The sequence below is a fragment of the Rana temporaria genome, chromosome 4 (assembly GCF_905171775.1).
Source record: "Rana temporaria chromosome 4, aRanTem1.1, whole genome shotgun sequence".
NCBI classification, from domain to species: Eukaryota; Metazoa; Chordata; class Amphibia; order Anura; family Ranidae; genus Rana; species Rana temporaria.
Window position 1 is genome coordinate 330,729,593 of NC_053492.1, and position 24,290 is coordinate 330,753,882.

General features: G+C 44.8%; 1 protein-coding gene across 1 annotated transcript in view; it reads left to right on the forward strand.

The window, feature by feature from the left end:
- The window catches only part of MPC1 (mitochondrial pyruvate carrier 1), a 130,312-nt gene extending 110,860 nt beyond the window's left edge, over positions 1-19,452 (forward strand). Inside the window, exon 5 of the mRNA XM_040350720.1 lies at positions 18,704-19,452. Coding sequence (XP_040206654.1) covers positions 18,704-18,737 — 34 coding nt within the window. The 3' untranslated portion in view covers positions 18,738-19,452. The remainder of the gene's footprint in view (positions 1-18,703) is intronic.
- Positions 19,453-24,290: the final 4,838 nt, after the last annotated feature.

Consider the following 24,290-nt stretch of genomic DNA (forward strand, 5'->3'; position numbering starts at 1 on the left):
GCCTTCCCTCCCTGCCCTAGGTGGGGGGGGGGGCGGCTTGCAGGTTCGCAATTTAGGGAACCTCCCTGCTCTCTGACCGCTGGGTCTGCGAGGTGGTCTCTTCGGAGTACTAGATAGGGTTTACTCCTATCCACAGAACAGAGTTCCGTTCTCGTGTCTGCCTCGCTTGGCTCGTCGGTCTGCCTCTCCCAGCTCGTTGGTCTGCCTTGGGCAGTGTGGGACTTGCTAAGCTGCGGGGTAATTTTACCTTTCCTGCAGGACGGGAGGTTTGGGGTTTTCATTGGGCCTCCGGCCCTGAATAAATTTGAACATTGGGTAGTTCCGCAGGGACGCATACATGCATGTTCGGTTTTGCACATGTCACAGAATTTTCTGTGCTTCGATGGGGGAGGGCTTCTGTCAGTCTATGGCCCTCCCTTTTGATCTGGCGTCAGCACCAAGGGTTTTCACCTAGGAGCTCGCACTTATCCTAACTTTGTTGGGACAGCGAGGCTTTGCCTCGTGGGCTACTTGGACGATCTTCTTCTGAGAGCAGCTTCTGTCTCGGACCTAGTGGATGTATTTTATAGCCATTCAGACCCTCCGAAGATTCAGGTGGGTGCTAAACATTTGGAGCCGGTCCTGGTTCCGACTCTACGGTGGAATATCTAGGGTTGATCCGGACTCCTCGTGGTGAAGGTCCTTCTTCCCTTGGAGAAATTGCAGACTCTTCAGTCTGTGGTAAAGGTATTGCCATCACACCATCGGTCTTCTCCAGGTACATGCAGGTCTGGGGCCTGTGGGTAGCCTCCTTTGATCTGGATTCAGCCGAACAACGACCGTGGCTTCGGTCTACCATCAGGTATACCGACAGGCGGACTACTGGAGTCGCCAGATGCTGGACCAGGGCGACTGGTATTTGTGCTTGGGGGTGTTTCAGCTCCCTTGCAGGAGGTGAGTCTCGCAGGGCAGAGGAGATTATAGCTCAGCGGTAGACTGCCTTCCCTGCATGCATTTGACTCGGAAGGTCTGCGTCGTCGCATGGCCAGGGCTCACCGTGGGCTTCTCCACTCATGGATCTCCTGGCCGCTCATCTCCACCTCAAGGGTGTTGAAGTTAGTGGCCAGGTCTAGTGCTCTGGTACAGACGCGTCAGTCGTGCTGGTGGCCCGGTGGGGTCTGTATCGGCGGCTTTATGCCGTTCTTCCATTGTTGTTACTCCCTCGGCTGCTCCATAGTGTGGAGGCTGAGGGGATCCCGATGGTTCTAATCGCTCCAGATTGGCCTCAGCGTCCTTGGTACGCTGATTTCGGGTGCCTCGTAGCGGAGGTACCCTGGCGGTCGCCAGGGCGGGAGGTCCTTCTGTCTCGAGGTCCCATACTTCCTCCTGTTGTACAGTCACTGACTTGCTCAACATGGCTATTTGGTAGCCAGACTTTAAGAGACCGGGGTCTGTCCGACTCGGTCATCTCAACCATGCTGAGGGCACGGTAGTCTTCCGGAGGATCTACCGTCGCACCTGACAGGCCTACATCTCTTAGTGCGAAGAGATGAAGTGACGTCCATGGATGTACTGCAGGGTCCTGCTGTTTTTACAGCTTGGCGTGGAGCTCAAATCGCTTAAAGCACTGTTTTTGGGGGCAGATTTCAGCCTTGGCTGTGTTCCTTCAGTGGCCTTTTTGCGCCACGTTCCCTGGTGGGTACCTCTTTGTGCAGGGGGTTTGTCATATACTTTCCCCTCTTGGCCCATCTCTTCCCCCATGAGTTTTGACTCGGTTCTTCAGGAACATCAGAGATTTTCTCTTGACACTATCTCAGAAGGTGGCCCCTTTAGTGGCCTTTACCTCTGTTAGAGGGGTCTCTGAGTTGGCGGGCTTGCAATAAAGATTAGGTGGTGGTGCGCCAGCAACCTTCATTTCTTTCGAAGGTGGTTTCGGACTTTCGCCTGAATAAGGGCATTGTTCCATCCTTATGTCCTCTACCGGCGCATCATACGGAGGTTGCGTTTCATACTTTAGTCGTGGTACACGCGTTGCGGGTGTACCTGCTTGCTACGGCTCCGTTTTGGAGATCTGACCCTTTTTTGTGTCAGTGTCTGGTCCACAAAAGGGCCTGGCGGTCTCGTCAACCACCCTTTTTCGGTGGATCAGGCAGACCGTCATACAGGCCTATGCTCTTAGGGGGCGGGCCCCCCTTTTCCGGTTGCGGCATTTTCGACCAGGGCAATTGGTGCTTTCTGTGTTTTTTTTTTTTTTTTTTTTTACATCATGCGTCGGTCTCACAGGTGTGCGAGGCGGCGACTTGCTCGTACGTTCGCACTTTTTCCAATATTTACATGGTTGCTGTGAGTGCATCTTCTGATGCTTCTTTCGGCCGCTAGTTTTTGCAGACGGCTGTTTAAAGTTGCACCTCCTCCGTTGAGGAGCTCTGTTTGTTTTGGGGTGAAGTTAAAATAGTTTTGTAACGGTCACCACCGTTTACGACCTTCCATCCCAGTCACGACAGCTTATCGACACTCCAACCGACAGGACCCGATCCCATTTAATTTGCCCAGAATCAAGACGAGACGCGTAGCTCTGTACTTGTTCCAAATGTAATGACAACTTTAATGGTTTCTTCTCAGCTTTTTATACAGTACAAGCATGTGACAGTATTCAAAGGGACAATGAGACCCCCCCTAATCCCACACTAAGGCTAATTACTTAAACATTCCTTAATTAATAACCACAAAACACCTTCACCCACTCTGTCTCCGCAAGTACATTCCACACACAAACAGTATACATAATGAGAGGGTCTAGGAGCCAGCCTGACTCTTAGTTTCAATGCACAGAAGCAGTCTTCGTTAGCATCTCAACAGCCTCACACAATGGAAGGCCTTTCAAGAGCTAGCCTCATTTACAACTCACTAGGCTATCCAGAGAGATGAGTCACTATTGACTGGTTGGGGTCAACATCCTGCAGTCAACATCCTGCAGTATCTCAAAAGCCTGCAATACGAACTATCAGTGATGTCAAATCTCATGTAATACATGAATTATGATTCACTTGCCACTCCATGCCCAAAGGGCACAGAGTGGACTCAGACCCAAGAGTTATCAGTGACGCTGACACAGGAGTATCCCCCATCCTCACAAAGTCTCTGGATGTCCCGGGTCATTCCGTTACAAGTTTTTACTGATATTTCCCACCCCTCATTTTTGACACTGCTTGGGGACGTCCCACTTGTCAAGATTTAAGGAGCTGTGTCCGTCTATGAATCCATGGACGGACACAGCACCCACCCCTCCTTTTTTAGGTTTGTACTGCTTGTTACGAACTGAGACTGCATGCTGCAGTGAGGAGGGCTATGTCTGAAGGGACCACCCCCTGGGCGGGGCTGTTCAACTCTGTTAATGTAACATGTATTTAATTATCTAACATGTTTCTGCGTAGTCCTCTCCTGTAAACGGGGAACATAACCACACTTGTCAAGATTTAAGGAGCTGTGTCCATCCATGGACTCGGAGAAAAGGATTTTACGGCGAGTACAAAAAATTAAATTTTTTTTGAAGGAAGACGTTGTTGTATGGCCACACTTTTTTTAAGGTTACTAATCGACACAATAATCGGCCAACTAATCTATTATGAAAATAATCGTTAGTTGCAGCCCTAAAAAAAATAACACCTTAACCACTTAAGACCCGGACCAAAATGCAGCTAAAGGTATGCAAAACATGCAAAAACATTTATTTCACAAATGCAACCTAAAAAGTGAAGCTAATATGACTAATTTTTGCGATTCGGCACTGCATCGCTTTAACTGACAATTGCGCGGTCGTGCGACGTGGCTCCCAAACAAAATTGACGTCCTTTTTTTTTCCCACAAATAGAGCTTTCTTTTGGTGGTATTTGATCACCTCTGCGGTTATTTTTTGCGCTATAAACAAAAATAGAGCGACAATTTTGAAAAAAATGCAATATTTTTTACTTTTTTGCTGTAATAAATATCCACCAAAAATATATATATATATATATATATATATATATACCTTTTTTTACTCAGTTTAGGCCGATACGTATAATTCTTCTACATATTTTGGGTAGGTTTGCGCAAAATTTATAGCATTTGGGGATAATTTTATTGCATTTTTATTAATAATTTTATTTTTACTACAAATGGCGGTGATCAGCGTTTTTTTTTTTTTTTTTCCGTGACTGCGACATTATGGCGGACACTTCGGACAATTTTGACACATTTTTTGGACCATTGTCATTTTCACAGCAAAAAATGCATTTAAAATGCATTGTTTATTGTGAAAATGACAGTTTCAGTTTGGGAGTTAACCACAAGGGGGCGCTGATGAGGTTATGTGTTCCCTGAAGTGTGTTTACAACTGTAGGGGGTGTGGCTGTAGGTGTGACGTCATCGATTGTGTCCCCCTATAAAAGGGATGACACGATCGATGCAGCCACCACAGTGAAGCACGAGGAAGCCGTGTTTACACACGGCTCTCCCCGTTCTTCAGCTCCGGGGACCGATCGCGGGTCTCCAGCGGCGATCTGTCACGGAGCTTCGGACTGGGTCGCGGGAGCGCGCCGCGACCCACGGCTGGGTACTAGTACAGGACGTACCTGTACGTACATGTGCCCAGCCGTGCCATTCTGCTGACGTATATGTGCAGGAGGCGGTCCTTAAGTGGTTAAACAAATTACCTTGCTTAAATTGAAATATGATTAAAATACCTAAAATTATGAGTGTCCCATATCCATATGAAATGTGCTAAAAATAAAAAGGTGCATTCCATCAAAGGTTGTGAAGAAGTCCAGACTTGTGTAATGAAGCAGATTGTCAGAATAGTGATCTGAGGATGATGGATTAATCCAAGAGCCACAACTAGGGGTCACCACTGTGAAAGGGTTCCACCACCACCAAGAAATTAGGAGGCTTACCCGAACATGTGGATCCAGTTGGCATATACCTAATGGGTCTAAACGGACAGGGCTATATGAACACCTGGTAAGGGGAAATTTTTTGCACCACTCTCCAACACTCACCTTAAGTGTTTTGGGTGGACAATCAAATTCCACAGCCTAATAACGAGCGACTATGCAGGACCATGAACAGATTTAGGCATGGAAAAATTCTTCTCTAACACTCGATTAGTGTATACAGGTGATACTCGAAAAATGTGAATAACATGCAAAAACTCATTTATTTCACAAATGCAACCTAAAAAGTGAAGCTAATATATGAGACTCATTACATGCAAAGCAAGATGGTTCAAGCTGTGATTTGTCATAATTGTGATGAATATGGCTTCCAGCTCATGAAAACCCCAAATCCACAATCTCAGAAAATTTGAATATTGTGAAAAGGCGCAATATTCTAGGCCCAAAGTGTCCCACTCTAATCAGCTAATTAAGCCATAACGCCTGCAAAGGGTTCCTGAGCCTTTACATGGTGTCTGTCTGGTTCAGTAGTAATCACAATCATGGAAAAGACTGCTGACCTGGCAGTTGTGCAGAAAACCATCATTGACACACTCCATAAGGAGGAAAAGCCTCAAACGGTAATTGCAAAAGAAGTTGGATGTTCCCAAAGTGCCGTATCAAAGCACATTAATAGAAAGTTATGTGGAAGGGAAAAGTGTGGTGGAAAAAGGTGCACAGGCAGCAGGGATGACCGCAGCCTAGAGAGAATTGTCAGGAAAAGGCCATTCAAAAGTGTTGGACTTTCACAAGGAGTGAACTGAGGCTGGAGTCAGTGCATCAAGAGCCACCACACACAGAGGGATCCTGGACATGTACAAACAAGAAGGAAAATGCGCCAAACTAAGTGCAGCAAGTAGGAATTTAATTAGAATAATTTTTGTACACAGTAAAATGGTTACTCACAAAACCAGTGATAACACAGGCATGATAGGGAAAAACAGCTGGTCCGGTGTCACAGCGTGTCATCAGCAGCTACAGGGGCTTCACCACAGGCTGGTCACATGTCCTGGTCTTGTAGGAGATGGAGGTCTGAAGTATTAGGGAGCCTTAGCGGGACCACAGGGAATCCAGGAGCCGTGGATGCTGCTTCAGAGCGGCGTGCGTTCCAGCGTGGAACGCAACGTATCGCCGTACGACCGGAAGTGACGTAGGGACTCCGGCCAGCCAATGGGATGACGCGTTTCTCAGCCTCCGCTGGTTCATCAGATCCATGGATCTGAACGCACGCCGCTCTGAAGCAGCATCCACGGCTCCTGGATTCCCTGTGATCCCCCTAAGGCTCCCTAATACTTTGGACCTCCATCTCCATCTCCTACGGTACCAGGACATGTGACCAGCCTGTGGTGAAGCCCCTGTAGCTGCTGATGACACAATGTGACACCGGACCAGCCGTTTTTCCCTATCATGCCTGTGTTATCACTGGTTTTGTGAGTAACCATTTTACTGTGTACAAAAATTATTCAAATTAAATTCCTACTTGCTGCACTTAGTTTGGCGCATTTTCCTTCTTGTTTGTATATATCCTCCAGAGTTCGCTTTTGCTTCAGGATTTTGCTGCCGCTAGGAGTTTATTGGACTTTTTATTCATTTCATTTTAATGTTATTGACATGGACCTTATGATGTGTTTATCTTTCGATTATTGACTGTGCTCTTCTAATCATGCGCCATCTACCTATATGTATTATATGGATCCTGGACATGGACTTCAAATGTCGTATTCCTTTTGTCAAGCCCCTGAACAACAAGCCACTTTAGAAGTGTCTTATCTGGGCTAAAGAAAAACAGACCTGGTCTGTTGCTCAGTAGTCCTCTTTTCTGATAAGACCACATTTTGCATCTCATTTGGAAACCATGGACCCAGAGTATGGAGGAAGAATGGAAAGACACACACTGCAAGATGCTTGAAGTCCAGTGTGAAGTTTCCACAGTCTGTGTTGATTTGGGGAGCCATGTCGGCTGCTGGTGTTGGTCCACTGTGCTTCATTAAGTCCAGGGTCAATGCTGCGGTCTACCAGGAGATTTTGGAGCACCTCAGGCTTCCTTACGCAGACGAGCTCTATGGGAATGCTGACTTAATTTTTCAGCAGGACTTGGCACCTGCCCACACTGCCAAAAGCATCAAAACCTGGTTCAATGACTGTGGAATTACTGTGTTTGATTGGCCAGCAAACTTGCCTGACCTGAACCCCATAGAGAATCTATCGGGCATTACCAAGAGAAAGATGATACATGAGACCGAACAATGCAGAAGAGCTGAAGGCCGCTTTTGAAGCATCCTGGTCTTCCATAACAACTCAGCCATGCCACAGGCTGATGGCTTCCATGCCACACCGCATTGAGGCAGTAATTGATGCAAAAGGGGCCCAAACCAAGTACCATGCTTCTACTTTTCAGAGGTCCAATATTCTATGTACAATCCTTGTTTTATTGATTACATGTAATATATTCTAATTTTCTGAGATTGTGGATTTGGGGTTTTCATGAGCTGTAAGCCATAATCATCACAATTATGACAAATCACGGCTTGACAAATCACGGCTTGAACTATCTTGCTTTGCATGTAATGAGTCTATCTTGTATTGGTTTCACCTTTTTAAGTAGCATTAGTGAAATAAATGAACTTTTGCACAATATTCGAATTCTTCGTGTATCACCTGTATATCCAGAAAAGAGATAAAATGCCTCCACATAGTGTAAAATCCATAAGGTAGTGGAATTTATTAAAAAGTACCAAAAACTCACATTGCAGCAGACATAAGTGCTTTTCAAATTGTCTTTCTGTAAACGGCATACAGGACGCAATGGCAGGGACAGGACTCGCCCTGAGGCATTTCACCTAAATAGACGGCATCTGGGGTATGAGGCAGTCGTAGTCATTGCGTTTAAATAGAAAATGTGACTCCAGAGTAGGCAACCAACCTGTGACTCATGTATGCATATACAAATTCACTTTCTGGATGACAACCAAGATGGCATGGGTGCAAGTCGAGCCTCGTTCCAATACCGAGGCCAGCACTTGCATTGGCAGCTTCACAAGCCTCAATTTGAAAATTGCGAGGGGAGGTGTTTCAAGTCTCTCTATAGACTCCGAAGCACAGCATCGCCCTTCACTGAAACCATAGTTAAGCTGAGATGACTTGTACAATAGAAAAGACTTGTATGGCATAAAGACCCAATAGGTCCACAAAATTGTCAGATAATTGTGTGCTTGATATTTTTTGGTCAGTTTGATTGTCTAGAGCGAGTCACATAATTAACATATAATATGTATAGTTTATTTTAACTAATAAATTGATAAGTATAAAATTGTAAAAGCTATATTAAACTGTGAAAGAATACCCAGGAATGTAATTGGCGGTCATGGGGTTTTAAATTCAATGTGATATAACCAAACGTACGTAGAACTCGTACACAATAAGATCCAATTAAATACACCCATAAAGAAGTACGATGCCCAGGGGCCACAATCTACTCCTTTTCTTTATCGTACATCACGGGACACAGAGTCTAGTAATTACTATGTGGGTTCCAGTGAAGCTCTGGGGAGCTTCACTGGAAGGATCCATGCTGGATTTAAATAGCCCCAATAAAGACCAGATCCATCCAAAGTGCCTTGGGCCAAAGTGGATGGTACCTGGGGCCTCATATCCAAAACACAAGATTTTTGCCTGTAATGCCTCTTCGGAGGACTGGATTCTGGGTTCCAGTACTTTGGTTATAACCACATACCAAAGATTTTCTGGCAGAATGCGGTACAGGTCCAGGGGAGTGGAAACCCTGTCTAGGATCCTGGTCCCTGAAGGTCTGTTGACTTAACCCGCCGTGATGGGAGAAGATTGGGTCTGTGCTCGGCAGTATCCTGCGGCGGGGATAAGGTAAGTGAAGACAATCCTAGGTAAATGCCTTAAGGATTATCTTCCATGAGTAGCTGCATGTCTTATCTGTTTTGCACCACTAGAGGCAGTAAAGGGACATACCTAGTGTTTCGCTTACCATGCTCTCCAGGAACGAAAGCTCATTGTCAGCCGCTCTGTTGAACGGCTCACTTCCTCCGCTTCAGGCTCTGCCACAGTTGTGTGGGGGAGTTCCCCGTAGTCCGGGTCCACAGCGCTCCTTGGGGGATCTCTCCCCCCGCCGCCTCCATTTCTCTACGCACGCGTGCACGAGGGGGGGCGCACTTTTGTAGGTGTGGGGCGATGTGGTTGCAGCTGTCGTGCGTGTGCACGCTGGCTCATGGTGCAGGCGCAGGACGGCCCTTCAAAAAAGCCCAGACGTCAGAGCTCTGTATAGCCAGAGGGACACAGTAGCTTGGGGCACGTAAGCACTGTGTGTTGGATACACACATACCTAGGATGCCTACTCAGCATCTAGCTGTGCAGATTAGCAAGCATTGTTTTTTTTGCTAGACTAAGTTCAGCTGTTGATGCACCTGTGTTAAGTTCCTCTGCTTTTAGCTTAGGACTTTGTCTCCCTGTATAAAAGGTTCAGGGGCAGGAATATAAAAGGGCACCATGGTATCGCCACCAGAATCTGCTGGCCCTAATCATGCTTGCATGATGCCATCCTCTCTTGTAGAGACTTGAGGCAGCCCGCAGGTTGAACCATCTGCCCTGTCAGGCATTGCATCCTCCCTCAACATTGCAGCCACTTTGTATATGTCAGTTTGGATATTTTTTTGCATTGCATTTGTTGGTCTATAAGATGTTAATTGCTATATTTGCAGCATCCTCGCAAAAAGAAGCAGAAACTGGGGTGTGCCCCTTTCCCTGCTCTAAATCCTTTAAACAAGAGGATTAGAAGACCTGAGGTTGAAAGTTCACTGTCAGAGGACAGGGAACAGGTGCAGTCTAACGAGGCAGAGGTATCGGACGCCTCACAAGTTATGGATCTTTTTCAGAGATTCATACTGCATATAACTTACCCTCAGCCTAGATGGTCAAAGCCTCTGTCTCCTCCTTGGGGGTTTTAAAAAAAAAAATAAAAAAATTTCCATAGGTTGCTTGAATTTTTCCACCCCATCTATTACTGCAAGTTTATTTCTGCTGGTCAGGTGTGTGTGTGTGTGTGTGTGTTTTCTTTCTCGTACATCACGGGACACAGAGCGGCATATTTATTACTATGTGGGTTATATGGAGTACCTTCAGGTGATGGACACTGGCAATCTCAAACAGGAAGTGCCCCTCCCTATATAACCCCCTCCCATAGGAGGAGTACCTCAGTTTTTTCGCCAGTGTCTTAGGTGTTGGTCATGGAATAGCTTTGCCTCCACATCCTTGGGATCAAGGCGGGCTATCCGGATCTGTCCAAGGGCCTCAGAGCTAAAGTGGACAGTACCCGGGCCCCAAACCGTGGGGTTTTGCCCATAATGCTTCTCTTTTTAGAGAGCTGGACCCTGGGCCCAGGACTTAGAACCTCTGCGGTACCTAAGGTAACCTGAGCTTGAAGGAGGAGGACGCAGAGCGGCTGCAGGGCGGCTGAGGGCACCCAGTGGCGCAAGGAAGTATTGCAGTTCTGGTAAGCAGAACTAGCTGTGTGGTTACTAGCCTAAAAAAATCCTTATACAGCAGATGGATACTTGCAATTTTTTGAGGGAAGACAGCATGTTTTCATAAAAAAAAAAAGTTATTGAAAAAAAAAGAAAAAGGAAACATACTGGTCTTCCCATTTTGGTTTTTGGACGTTAGTTGTTACTACCGTTCCCTAAACCGTACTATTCTTTCTCCTAGCTACAACAATCAAAAGTTGTAAGCAGGGGTACCTCGGTATTGTACCATGGCTTCCAAAGGTTCAGGATCAGGGGGTACAAAAGAAAGGGGCTCCCCCTCAGATTCTGACGGTTCAGGTCGGCCTATGCCGGTACTCTCCCCACAGGTTAATGCACCATTGGGCACCTTGGTTGAGCCATTAGGGAGATCTGGTGCTGAGGCTACATCAGATCCACCCAACCCTGTGTATCAGAGTATGCTAGCCACCTCCTTGGAGGGGCTAGAGAAAAGATTGGCGGCTATGATAGCCAAATCTACACCGGGTAAAAAGCGGACTAGGTCTCCGTCGCCTGAGTGTGGACCCTCAGATGCTGAGGTTCTCTCCCCGGGGGGATTTGAGTTGCAGGAGGATCATTTGGACCGGGACCAAATTGGTTCAGAGGTTGAGGGTTCGGCTAATTAAGAGCCTTGCTCGGCCTCCTAAGCGGAAAGCTTCTGGGTTCAATCCCTGACAGACATGGTCCACTTGGCGTTTAATTTGCCTTTGCCGGAACCTCAGGGTCCGGCCGTATCATCTTTAGGCTCTTTGAAAACGCCTCGGAGTAGCGCTGTTTTTCCAGTCCATCCTCTTTTAGAGGAAGTAATCTTCCAGGATTGGGCACGACCAGACAATCTTTTTACCACCTAAAAGATTTTCCGTCGTCTATCCTATGGAAGAAAAATTTGCCAAAAAGTGGGCACTCCCAGTGATGGATGCCGCCATCTCCTGTGTAAATAAGTCCTTGACTTGCCCGGTAGAAAACATACAAGTGTTTAAAGAACCGGTTGATAAGCGTTTGGAGACACTTTTAAAAGCATCCTTTACTACGGCAGGTGCAGTAATGCAGCCAGCGGTGGCTGCTATTGGAGTTTGTCAGGCGCTAACAGACCAGACAAGACAAATGCTTAAGGTTATTCTGGCCCAGCAGGTGGAAGAATTATCTGATATTCCTAGAGCCATGTGCTTCGCGGTGGATGCTATAAAGGACTCCATCCAGCAAGCGTCTCGTCTGTCACTATTTTTTAGTACATATGAGAAGGCTCTTATGGTTAAAGAACTGGGAGGCTGAGCCCCCATGCAAAAAGCTTCTGGCAGGGTTTCCCTTCCATGGAGAACGACTCTTCGGAGAAGATCTGGATAAATACATTCAGACTATTTCAAGTGGCAAAAGTACCCTTCTACCAGTCAAAAAGAAGGTCCGGGGACCTGCGTTCAAACGGCAGCTTCCCCCTGATCAGGGGCCCGCCAATTCCAGGCAGTATCGACGGCCTCCTGCGAGATCATACTTTAACAATAAGCCACAGGGACAAGCCTTTGGAGGCAAGAAGCAGTGGTATCGTAAGCCAGCAAAGACAGCCCCTAAGTCTGCCTCATAAAGGGACGCCCCCACCCACGAAGGTGGGGGGAAGGCTGCGTCTTTTTGCGGAAATTTGGGAGACCGACATTCCCGACAAGTGGGTCCGGTCTTCCGTGGCCACAGGCTACAAATTAGAATTTCTAAGAATCCCTCCACCTCATTATCAGGAGTAGAGAGTGCCAGTCGAGCCGACAAAGAAGGCCGCCTTAATGGCGGCATTAAATCATTTGCTTTACCAAGGCGTGATAGTAGAAGTACCAGCCCAAGAACAGGGGCTAGGGTTCTACTCCAATCTGTTCATCATCCCAAAGCCCAACGGTGATGTCAGGCCAATCTTGGACTTAAAGGGATTAAATGCGTACTTAAAAGTACGCTCATTCCGTATGGAATCCGTGCGATCGGCAGCCGCCGCACTCCAGAAAGACGACTTTCTGGCATCCATAGACATAAAGGATGCTTACCTTCATGTGCCAATTTTTCAGCCACATCAAAGGATTCTACGCTTCACGGTGGCTCTGCGTCATTTTCAATTTGTGGCACTCCCTTTCGGGTTGGCTACGGCTCCTCAAGTATTCACCAAGGTCCTAGCTCCAATTCTAGCCAACCTAAGAATCCAAGGGGTCACTGTCCTAGCATACCTGGACGACCTTCTAATCATAGATCACTCGTCTCCTTGCCTGGAACGAGCAGTGGCTCTCACGGTTCGATACCTAGAAAGGTTCGGCTGGGTCCTAAACCGAGAAAAATCAGCTTTCCAACCCACAAAGAGGTTGGAATATCTCGGCATGTCATTAGACACGGAACAGCAAAAGGTGTTCCTGCCTCGAATAAAGGTCCAGGCCATCAAAGAATTGATACATCTGGTTCTAAGCAAGAGAGAACCAACAATTCGCCTATGCATGCGATTACTAGGCAAGCTAGTGGCCACCTTCGAAGCGGTGCCATACGCTCAAAGCCACACTCGCGTCCTGCAGGCAGCCATTCTGTCAGCATGGAGCAAAAGGCCACAGGCCTTGGAATTTCGTTTGCCACTCTCATCAAGAGTCCGGCAGTCTGTGTTGGTGGTTAGACCCTCAGAATCTACTGAAGGGAAAATCTTTCAGCCCCGTGACCTGGAAGATAGTGACCACAGATGCCAGCCTGAAGGGCTGGGGAGCGATCTTGGATGGTTGCACTCGCCAAGGTACTTGGGCACAGGAGGAGAGTCAATTGCCCATCAATATCTTGGAGCTCAGAGCTACTCGGCTAGCCCTCAAGGCTTGGACCTCCAAATTACAGGGGTTCCCGGTGAGGATACAATCGGACAATGCCACGGCAGTGGCATATATAAATCACCAAGGGGGAACCAAGAGTCAAGCAGCTCAGAGAGAAGTGAGCTTAATTTTCCTATGGGCAGAGAATCATGTGCCCTGCATATCGGCAATATTCATTCCCGGGGTGGACAACCTGCAGGCGGACTTCTTGAGTCGCCAGACTCTGTCGCCTGGGGAATGGTCTCTGCATCCGCAAATATTTCAGATAATTTGCCAGAGGTGGGGAATGCCGGACGTGAATATCATGGCATCAAGGCTCAACAAGAAGCTAGACAGGTTCATGTCCCGGACTCGGGACCCTATGGCCTGCGGAACCGATGCGTTAGTTTGCCCTTGGCATCAGTTCAATCTTCTTTATGCCTTCCCCCCGCTTCAGTTACTACCCCGCCTGTTACGCAGGATCAGGGTGGAGCACAAGCCAGTCATTCTGATAGCTCCAGCATGGCCCAGAAGGGCATGGTACTCACTAATCCTAAAGATGTCAGTGGGAGACCCTTGGACGCTTCCTCTACGACCAGACCTACTCTCACAAGGCCCGATCCTCCACCCTGCATTACGGCGTCTAAATTTGACGGCCTGGCGGCTGAATCCCTGATTCTTAGGGGTAGAGGTCTATCTAGACAAGTAATCTCTACCCTGATTAAGGCTAGAAAGCCAGTCTCCAGAGTAATTTATTACAGGGTTTGGAGGGCCTATGTAGGCTGGTGTGAGTCCAAGAAATGGCTTTCCCGCAAATATACCATTGATAGAGTATTAAGTTTTCTCCAGCTAGGAGTGGATAAAGGCCTGGCATTAAGCACAATCAAGGGACAGATTTCAGCTTTGTCAGTGTGGTTTCAGAGGCCGCTGGCCACCCACTCGCTGGTTAAGACCTTCATTCAGGGGGTCTTGCGTATTAATCCTCCGGTTAAGTCACCACTTTGTCCGTGGGACTTGAATCTTGTTCTGTCAACTCTACAGAAACAACCCTTTGAGCCGTTGGCTGAAGTTCCTTTGGTTTTACTAACAAGGAAGTTGGTATTTCTGGTCGCCATAGTTTCCGCCAGAAGAGTGTCAGAATTGGCAGCCTTATCTTGTAAGGAGCCATATCTTATTCTGCATAAGGACAGGGTGGTTCTCCGTCCTCATCCTTCCTTTTTACCAAAGGTTATATCCAGTTTTCACCTAAACCAGGATTTGGTATTACCATCCTTTTTTCCGAAGCCCACTTCCAGAAAGGAAGGGTTGCTGCATACCTTGGATATTGTCAGGGCCATGAAGGCCTATCTTAAAGCTACAGAGAAGATTCGGAAAACAGATGTGTTGTTCATTTTGCCAGATGGGCCCAAGAAGGGGCAGGCAGCTGCAAAATCCACCATCTCGAAATGGATTAAACAGTTAATTATTCAGGCCTACGGCTTGAAGAGGTTGCCTCCTCCGTTGTCAGTAAAGGCCCATTCTACCAGGGCCATGGGCGCCTCCTGGGCAGCACACCATCAGATCTCTATGGCTCAAGTATGCAAGGCGGCAACCTGGTCTTCAGTCCACACGTTTACAACATTTTACCAGGTGGACGTAAGAAGGAATACAGATACAGCCTTTGGGCAGGCAGTGCTGCGGGCTGCGATTTAAGACCCTCAGAATCGGGGGCACCCTTGAGTTAAAATTTAATTTTAAATTAAATTTTCTCAACTAAGTTGGATTTATTATTATTTGAGAGTATCTCTGAATTAAATCCTTGTGTCTTGGGAAGATGTCTCCCTCCCCTCAGTAAAGCATTGCTTTAGGACATCCCACATAGTAATGAATATGCCGCTCTGTGTCCCGTGATGTACGAGAAAGAAAAAGGGATTTTTAATACAGCTTACCTGTAAAATCCTTTTCTTGGAGTACATCACGGGACACAGAGCTCCCACCCCTCTTATGGGGACCATTTTGGGAGGCATACGGCTTGCTACAAAACTGAGGTACTCCTCCTATGGGAGGGGGTTATATAGGGAGGGGCACTTCCTGTTTGAGATTGCCAGTGTCCATCACCTGAAGGTACTCCATATAACCCACATAGTAATGAATATGCCGCTCTGTGTCCCGTGATGTACTCCAAGAAAAGGATTTTACAGGTAAGCTGTATTAAAAATCCCTTTTTTTGTTTGTTTGTTTTTCTCCTCCTAAAGACTCTAGCCGAGGAGTATAGGTTTCTAGAAAAACCTCCACAGGGTCCTCCATCCTGGTGCTGGCTTCAGGCTAGCCAAAGTCACAACGGTGGGATGCACAGTTGCTGGTGCACATTGCTAACTCACAACAGCTAACTTCCTCTTTACCAGTCCACATGTTTTCATAAAATACATGAGTTTTGAATGTTCAAATGCATTTGGGGTAAAAACAAGTAACAGAACATGTTTATTGTTGATCACATAAGGATGCATGTTTCTGTTTGGATTTGCATGTTTTTCACATAGTCACATGAGGATGCTTGGTCACAATTGCATAAAAATGCTTGATTGCATAAAGATGCTGGATCACACAAGGTTGCCGGATCACACAAGTCCTTGATTACCCAAGGATACTTTGTCACACAGAGAGGCTTGTTTTCACAGAAATGCCTAAAATTGCAACAAATGCTTGATTGCACAGGGGTGCTTGATCACACAAGAGTCCTTGGTCACACAAGGGTACTTGTCCGCACAGTAGTGCTTAAAATGCATAAGATGTTTGATTGAAAAATGCTTAATCGCATAAAGATGCATGATCACTGAATGTTGCATGTTTGCATGGTTGCATAATGAGGCATGATAATTTTAAGCTTCCTTAATTATACAGGATTCCTTGTGTTCACATAGGAATACGTGTCTGCATGGGTACATATTGCGCAATGTTGCATAACACGTTCATAAACTCATGCTTGCAAGATGCCCGTTCTATAGCACACATGCTATATGTATGTGTGTATACAGCACGCCCTTTTTTATGTTTTACCTAAAACATATTTGTATGAATTCATGCTTGCATGAATGCACGTTTTCATAGAGGCATATGGCTTTAACACTTGCTTCATACACACATGGGGAGTCATTTGCATATGTGTTTATTTACATGGGACTGCAGAGGCTGTCTGCGTTTCGCAGGGGAACAGCACCTTCTCCAGTTGGTGGTCTTGCACTTTGGGTTAGCCACCGTGCCTAGGTCTAAAGGCCCAGGGTATAGCAGTAATGGCAATCTGCTGCTAAAAGATCAGTCAGTAGCATGGCTGGACCTAAGTGTGTCCGGCATTGTCAAGTATCTGGAACTCCTGGGTTAGGATCCTAGTCTAAAGGTACATTCTTTTGTTTGGTAAGAAACTTGGAATGTTTGGGACACAGCCCAAAATAGTATTTTCAAGGGTCGCTTGCTTCACACTCTTTGTTCCAGGCCTTTATACAAGGGGCATTGCGTATAAGTCCACCAGTTAGGTCGCCGTTGTGCTCGGGAGATTGAGTCTAGTTTTGTCGGCTTACAAGGTCAGCACCTTGGGCCTATTATGCACCATATTTCCCTTCATCCTTCTAACAAGGGAATTTGTGTTCTTGCTTGCGGTAGCCTCCGCAAGAGTTTCAGTATTGCCAACTTTCTTTGTATCGAGCCATACTTAATAATTCTTCAGGATATGGTGATGTTAAATCCTCACCCAGCCTTATTTTCTAAAAGGATATAGTTTTCATTGAATCAAGATGTTTCTTGCCTAATTTTTCCAGAACATTGTTCTGCGGAAGGAAAAGTTTTTACTTTCCTCTCCTCAATATAGATGAGCAGTTAAAAATCTCTATCTGAAGGTTTCAGATATAGGAAACTGACGTTTTGTTGTGCTGGCAGAAGACCCTAGAAATGGGCAGGCAGCATTCAAAGTGGCTTTTAAAATAGTTGCACTCGTTGAGGTGAGAGGCGTCAAGGCTCTCGGATACAGAAAACTGATGATGATGTTGCGCTATCAGAAGGCCCCAGGAAAGGGCAGGCAGCATCTAAATCAACTGTTTTCAATGTTGATTCATCAGGTTATTATTCAGGCTTGTGGTTTACAGAGGGTTTCCCCTGTTTCTGTTAGAGTGCACCCTACCAGGATAGTAAGCATTTCATGCGCTGTGCATTACCAAGCCTTTATGACTCAGATTTGCAAGGCAGCAACTTGGTCGTCGGTGCTTAGGTTCACTAATTTCTATCGGGTGAATGTAAGACTGCAAGAGGATGCCACTTTTTGGCGCAGTTTGCTGCAGGCAGCATTATAGGTCCTCACGTCTGGCGATCTGTGTTGGTTGTGTCTCCCTCCCCTCAGTAGGCATCGCTTTGGAACGTCCCACTTGGTAATTACTAGACTGTCCCGTGATGTACGATAAAGAAAATAGGGTTTTTATAACGGCTTGCCTGTAAAATCCTTTTCTTGGAGTACATTACGGGACACAGAGCTCCCACCCCTCTTGTTTGGGGATATTGGGACACTTATTGCTTTGCTACAAAAACTGAGGCGCTCCCAGTATGGGAGGGGTTATATAGGGAGGAAACTTCCTGTCTGATTGCACCAGTGTCCAGCACCTGAAGGTGGAATATAACCCACTTAGTAATTACTAGACTGTGTCCCGTGATGTACTCCAAGAAAAGGATTTTACAGGTAAGCTGTTATAAAAATAATTTTTTTTGATATCCGCTCATTTGCCATTACTGAAAATGGGTGAATTGTTCTGCCAACATATTTTCCTGCAAGAGCAGGTCAGCAGATACTCATCGTACTTATTCTATGTAACATTGGTAACAGTGGACCTAAATTGTTGTCTTAATTCTGCCACGAACATTATGCTGGCACACGTTAAAATTTTTACAAGGGTAATAACCAACTAGCTTGTGGGAAAATGGAGGTTCTAAATGGAGGCTTGATGACGTTGGGGGGGAATTTTACTTTGTAGTGAGGGAGCACCCCTGTAGATATCCTTGCCTTATCTGGTAATAAGGGACCCAGCCTATGATAGTTTTTCAAAGATATCCCAGTGTTTATTAATGATATGTTTAATCTGTCTCTGAATTGAGAATGGAGTGAATAAAGACCATTTAAAAGTGTCCTTGTTTTGATAGGAGCTATTTTAGCCCTATCAACTTCAAGGGTTTTCTGTAGTTCCAAGTCAACCTCTCTGACCTCTGCCATGTTGGGGCACTTTTTTTTTCTTTGGGGAGCAGGTGCCTGGTTTTGACAGATGCCCACTGTATTTTTGGCAGTATCTAAAGCTCAATTCTGTACATGCAAGATCGATACAACATGGGGGAATCTGCCTATGACTTTCTGTGAAAAAATAACTATTGTAAGTAACACGGTTGTGATTATTTTCTCTTGTAGGATGTCTCAAACTGCAACCGAAGAAATAAAATAAAGATTTCTCCATCAAATACATGCCTCCAGTAAAACAGGATCTTGCCAACACAATCAATTTGCACCCTGCAATTTTTTCATACATAACGTCTACTACTACATTCTATGGTATTGGAATATTGCATTTTTTTTCTTTTAATAAGGGCTGTCATTACTTATTTTGAAGGTGCTTTTTTGGGCTGTTATCCTATATTTTCTGCACTACTTTGTAAGTCACTGTACTGGAACAAGCACATTGTCTATTCTGAGATGCATACTTTTATTCCAATTAGTGACTTGTGAAGTTGAAGTTGAAAAGTACATGGATAACCAACCCCAGATCATACACCTTCCAAAGCAAGTTCACATTGTCAGCTCTCATGTTTGTCATGACTGGTTCCTTTTTTTAAATGTTAATTTTAAGTATAATATTGTTCTTTTACCCTGTGCCTTTCTCTGGTCTACTTGAACATCAGGCATGATGAACTGGACAAGGTGTGTTGGGAAAAATGTCAACATAATAAAGTTCATATTTTATGTGAATTTTTAGATGCATTAAAAAAAAAAAAAATTTAATTTTCTTTTGTGGTTACTATATATGTTATATGGCTTATCTTTTATTATGTACTATATCCATTTTTTAATATGCCATTATTTCGCCTTCTTTGGTTCCTCTTTTCCCACCCTCATCAACATGATGATAAAAGTAGAAATAAATAACGAAACCTAAAATAAAACCTTTCTTAGTTTTCATTACATACAAGGTCTCTGCTTCTCCATGCAATGCAGGGTGCTGTAGCCAAGCAAAAAATGGTAGCAAACCCTCATTTATAACTAGCTTTTAACCTTTTTCGCTGCAGGGCCCTGTGCTCCAATATTAATCTTGGCTGGCCAGGCCATTTTTGCAACTTTTCCATTTGCTTTTTTTTAATTTGCCTTTACAGCTTTCATTTTGTTAAAGACCCCCCCCCCCCCCTACTAATATATAGGGCACAATGATATTTGCGCAAATGTTTATTAAAACAATTTTAAGTAAAAATGCACTAAAATCATTTTTACGGCAAGATATACAAAACCTGTATTGAGTTAGTAAATAACAAATCTTTGTAAATTTTAAATTGCGCCTATTTGAGAAATGGTGAAAATCAGACATGCACACATTTCTCTGAAAGCTGCAAGTGAAAAAGGAAAAGCTCCAGATTTTTTGTGAATTTTTTTGCGTATGTCCGATTTTATTTTTTATTTTTTTTTCACTATTTCTCAAAGGTGCAGTAGCACTTTTTTTTTTATTCTACACGTGCTTTCAGAAAATGCATGGTTTAAGTGGTCTTTTCAAATTCTGAAAGCTGTAAACCCAAAAGGAAAACAATACATTTTCTGAAAGCACATGACCAGTAGGATAAAAAGAAAGGTGCTACTGATTTTTAAGGCACTGCGTTATTTGCGCAAATGTTTATCAAAACAATATTTTCGCTACAAATGCACTAAAATTAATAGTGTATTTATACATGGCAAAATGTGCAATATTCCTACTAAATATAAAAGTTAATGTATTGAGTTAATAACAAATATTGGTACGTTTTTTTTTAAATTAAACATTTTTGTGAAATGGTGAAAACTAAGGTACGCAAAACTGTAAATAAAAACAATTTACTCTTCAAATGCTGTAAGTGAGACATTGTAACCTCCGGATTTTTTAAAGACCCCTCAAACCAGACATTTTCTAAAGATCACATGACCTGTGGAATAAAGTGCTGATTTTTGGGCCCCGCAATAATTGCTCAAATGTTCATATTGATATTTTTACTACATCGTAGGGGAGGTTGAAAAAAGTCCAACCGATGTCTGTGATTATATTGTATATCCCTGTATGGTGTGGTCATTCAGGTGCTTCTCTAAAAGTTTTTCTAAAGGTAATGCTCCCTGCTGAAACCACTGCCTGTGGAAGGGAATTCCACATTATAAACGCAACATAACTTACAAAATTCCTGATTAATTACTACTAAAGCATCATTCACACGTGCCATACTAAAATTGAGGGCCATGTTTACCTGCACAGGTGTTCCATGCATCCCCATACAGACAGTCTCATTTATGTCAATTGGGATGCAATGTTCCCAATCTGACATCACGTGAGTGCATGACCCCAAACAAGGTGAGCTCAGGGACATGCACCCGGACCTAAATGGATGTCAAATTGGGAGCAACGGTTCTGTTCGTGCAGTTGCTACATTCCAAATGACATCAGTGGGACTACCTGCACAGAGACGCACGGAGCACCTGTGCTTCCACATATTTGCAAATGCAGTGCAACTAAAACCTCCTGTTTTTAATGCAAATTGCAAGTGTCATGTTTTTGCAGGTTGGCTGGTAAGTGTGCTGTGAAATTTTTTTTTTGTTTGCTTCCTGAAAAACCTCACAGTACCTGACCTCAATATACTTCATTGGAGCCTTCAGCCCTAATGGAAGTAGTTGGGTGGCTCTTGGGACAAGTCATGCAAATAAAGTACCTTTGTGGGTGTCGGGGCAAGAGTAAGCAATCCTATACATCCTACCTTAAACGATTGGAAAAACCTCAAAAAGGATTGGGATTTTAAAGGCAACAAATGGTAAACTCAAAAATTTACAAAAAATATACGAATATTACAAAATTGATAATACAAAATAATGAATATACAATGGAATTGAATGAGAAATGTGATATACATACTGTCCGTCATGGAATACCATCACCAGAAGATTGATGGCAAATTGGGGCGGATAACAACGCGTTTTGAATGAAAACATTCTTCATTAAGGTATTTAACAGTATCAGATATAGAACAGATCAAAAATGTGGATAAATATTAAACATATATACAACAAAGAGAAAAAAATCATCACCATCCCAAATTAAATGAACTATGTGAACAGTGAAACTCACTTCTTTAAAAACCTGTGCCAAGAAATAGGGGTATGTGTCTCCCAATGTCACAAGATGCAGGTGCTTCCCCTTTGCAACCCATAGGGGGACGGAACCAATAGATTCAATGAATGCCGTTAAAAATTCTCACCATATCACTATATCAGGAGAGATAAAAAGGAGACCCCCCCCCCCCCAATAATGGATAAATAAATAGGAAAGGAAAGTAAACTAGACCAGAGACAAAATATATATATATATATATATATATATTTAAGGATTTAAACTCATAAGAAAAAGAAGGAAAAAGCTCCCATATGTTTGAGACTTTAAAGATTTTTTAGTCAAAGAGAACCCATTTGGCCACCGGTGCATTCACTGTAGCACCAAGCGATGCCTCCTCAGTCTCCAAGGAATGATGCCAAACGTCCTCCTTGGCGTTCCTTTTGTACTCACCTGTCCTCGTTCCTGGTGGTGGACCCCTCCTACCCCTCACTGTCACAGGGTGCAGCGAGGTACAGGTGTGTGCGCAATGCGATGCACAACACACTTCAATCAGCAACACGCCGCGTTATCCAGACGCGACATAGATGCGACGCCACCATTGGATGGCTGGCCGCTGGCGTCATTGCCGGAGCTGGAAGCTCCGCCGCGGCCATCTTGCTGAAGGGCTTTAGCAATGTCTAGCCACGGACGTCATCCCCGGAACCGGAAGTTCTACCGCGGCCATCTTGCCGAAGGGCTTCAGCAACACTAAAGGTCTGGCAAAGCTCCCCTGGTGGTAAGCCAGGGGAGATTGCCAGGATAGCAATAGGTTTGACAGAAGACTTATTGGGGGGGGGGGGCGCGCCATGAAGAACAACAATGCGATGCATGGTAAATCGCATTGGGCTAGGAAAAAGGGAACCATTCAGAGAGAGGTAAAAAAGAGGCACCCACCTCTCTAAAACAAAAAATATATTCTCATAATGCCCCCTGATGGAAATGACGGGACAAATTAAAAATGAAAAAAGGAAACAAAAAACCACCACTGCCAGGGTATTGCCCTAAGGATGTAAATTACATCCCAATGGGTTTGGAGACAACTGGGCAGTAAGCCTCAGGAGTCTCCCCTGGCAGCGGATGGGGAGAGGGATGAAAGGAGATGGCGCATATAGGGGAGCATCTGCTATAGCTGATTCATCACATAAGTGGCACAACACCCAAAAACCTGTCGGCACAGATTAATAAATAACATGGAGAGCAAACCATATTCCTGAGTTGCTAAATAACAATAATATATACTCGCATAGTATTCACTTGCGAGAGTCTGCATTGTAGCAATATTTAATTTCAACAAATATACAGTATATAATGATATACAAAAAAATCAGAAAAACAAAAAATCTCCCAGATTTATTAATCAAATCTAAAAAGGATTCCCCTTGTTTGACTCTGTTCATGGGGTACAAATCAAGGGAGGTGATGTTATTAAAAAATGGAACATCAGAATGGCAATAAACCATGAATGGTTGGCCAAAAAAGTTATCCATTTAATAGGGGGGGAGGGATGAACGGAGAGATCCAGGAAATCTACAGTCTCTGGCCCGGATTTAGATACATTTGCGTATCTTTCGGTGGGCGTAGCGTATCTCAGATACGCTACGGTAGGTCCCGTATTCAGAAAGAATTTGCGCGTAGTGTAACTGGGCCGGCGTCAGCCCGCCTAATTCAAATGTAGATGATGTGGGCGTGTTTTATTTAAATTACGTGTGACCCCACGTAATTGACGTTTCTTATGAACGGCGCATGTGCCGTCCGTGAACGTTTCCAAGTGCGCATGCTCCAAATTACGCAGCAAACTGTCAATGCTTTCGACGTGACCGTAACTTACGTACAACCCTATTCGCGAACGACTTACGCAAACAACGTAAAATACGACGCTGTTCGTACGTTTTCGACGTCCATACCTAACATGACTTACCCCTGCTTTATGAGGGGTAACTTTACGCCGGAAAAAGCCTAACGTAAACGACGTAAAAAAATGCGCCGGGCGGACGTACGTTTCTGAATCGGCGTATCTACCTAATTTGCATATTCGACGCGTAAATATACGGAAGCGCCACCTAGCGGCCAGCGTAAATATGCAACTAAGATACGACGGCGTAAGAGGTTTACGCCAGTCGGATCTTAGAAAAATTCTGGCGTATCTTGTTTTCTGAATACAGAAAAAAGATACGCCGGAGCTTCCTAGAAGTTACGCGGCGTATCAATAGATACGCCAGCGTAACTTCTTTATGAATCTGGGCCTCTGAATCCACCAAAGGGGGGGGGGGAGAGGAAGAAGGGAAAAGCGGAATTGCCAATCAATCCATTTTCCCAGAGCTAAAACCCTCCAAAAAGGGTCTATAGCTTTCACTCTTGTTCAGGCCGGGAGGTGTTGTGGGCCCTTAGGTGCCTGATCCAGCGCATTTCGCGCTGGAGCAGGACCTTGTTCCAATCGCCTCCTCTGAGTGGAATGTGGACTCGATCCAATACAGTAAAATTGACTGCCGGCATGTGGTAACCATGGCATCTGGCTACGTGTCTACCAAGAGGGAGATATAAATTGCAGATACGCATAGAGTGTATATGCTTATCAACCCACCTGTGAAGTTCCTGTTTGGTTTTTCCTACTCGCGCAAATGCTTGGTA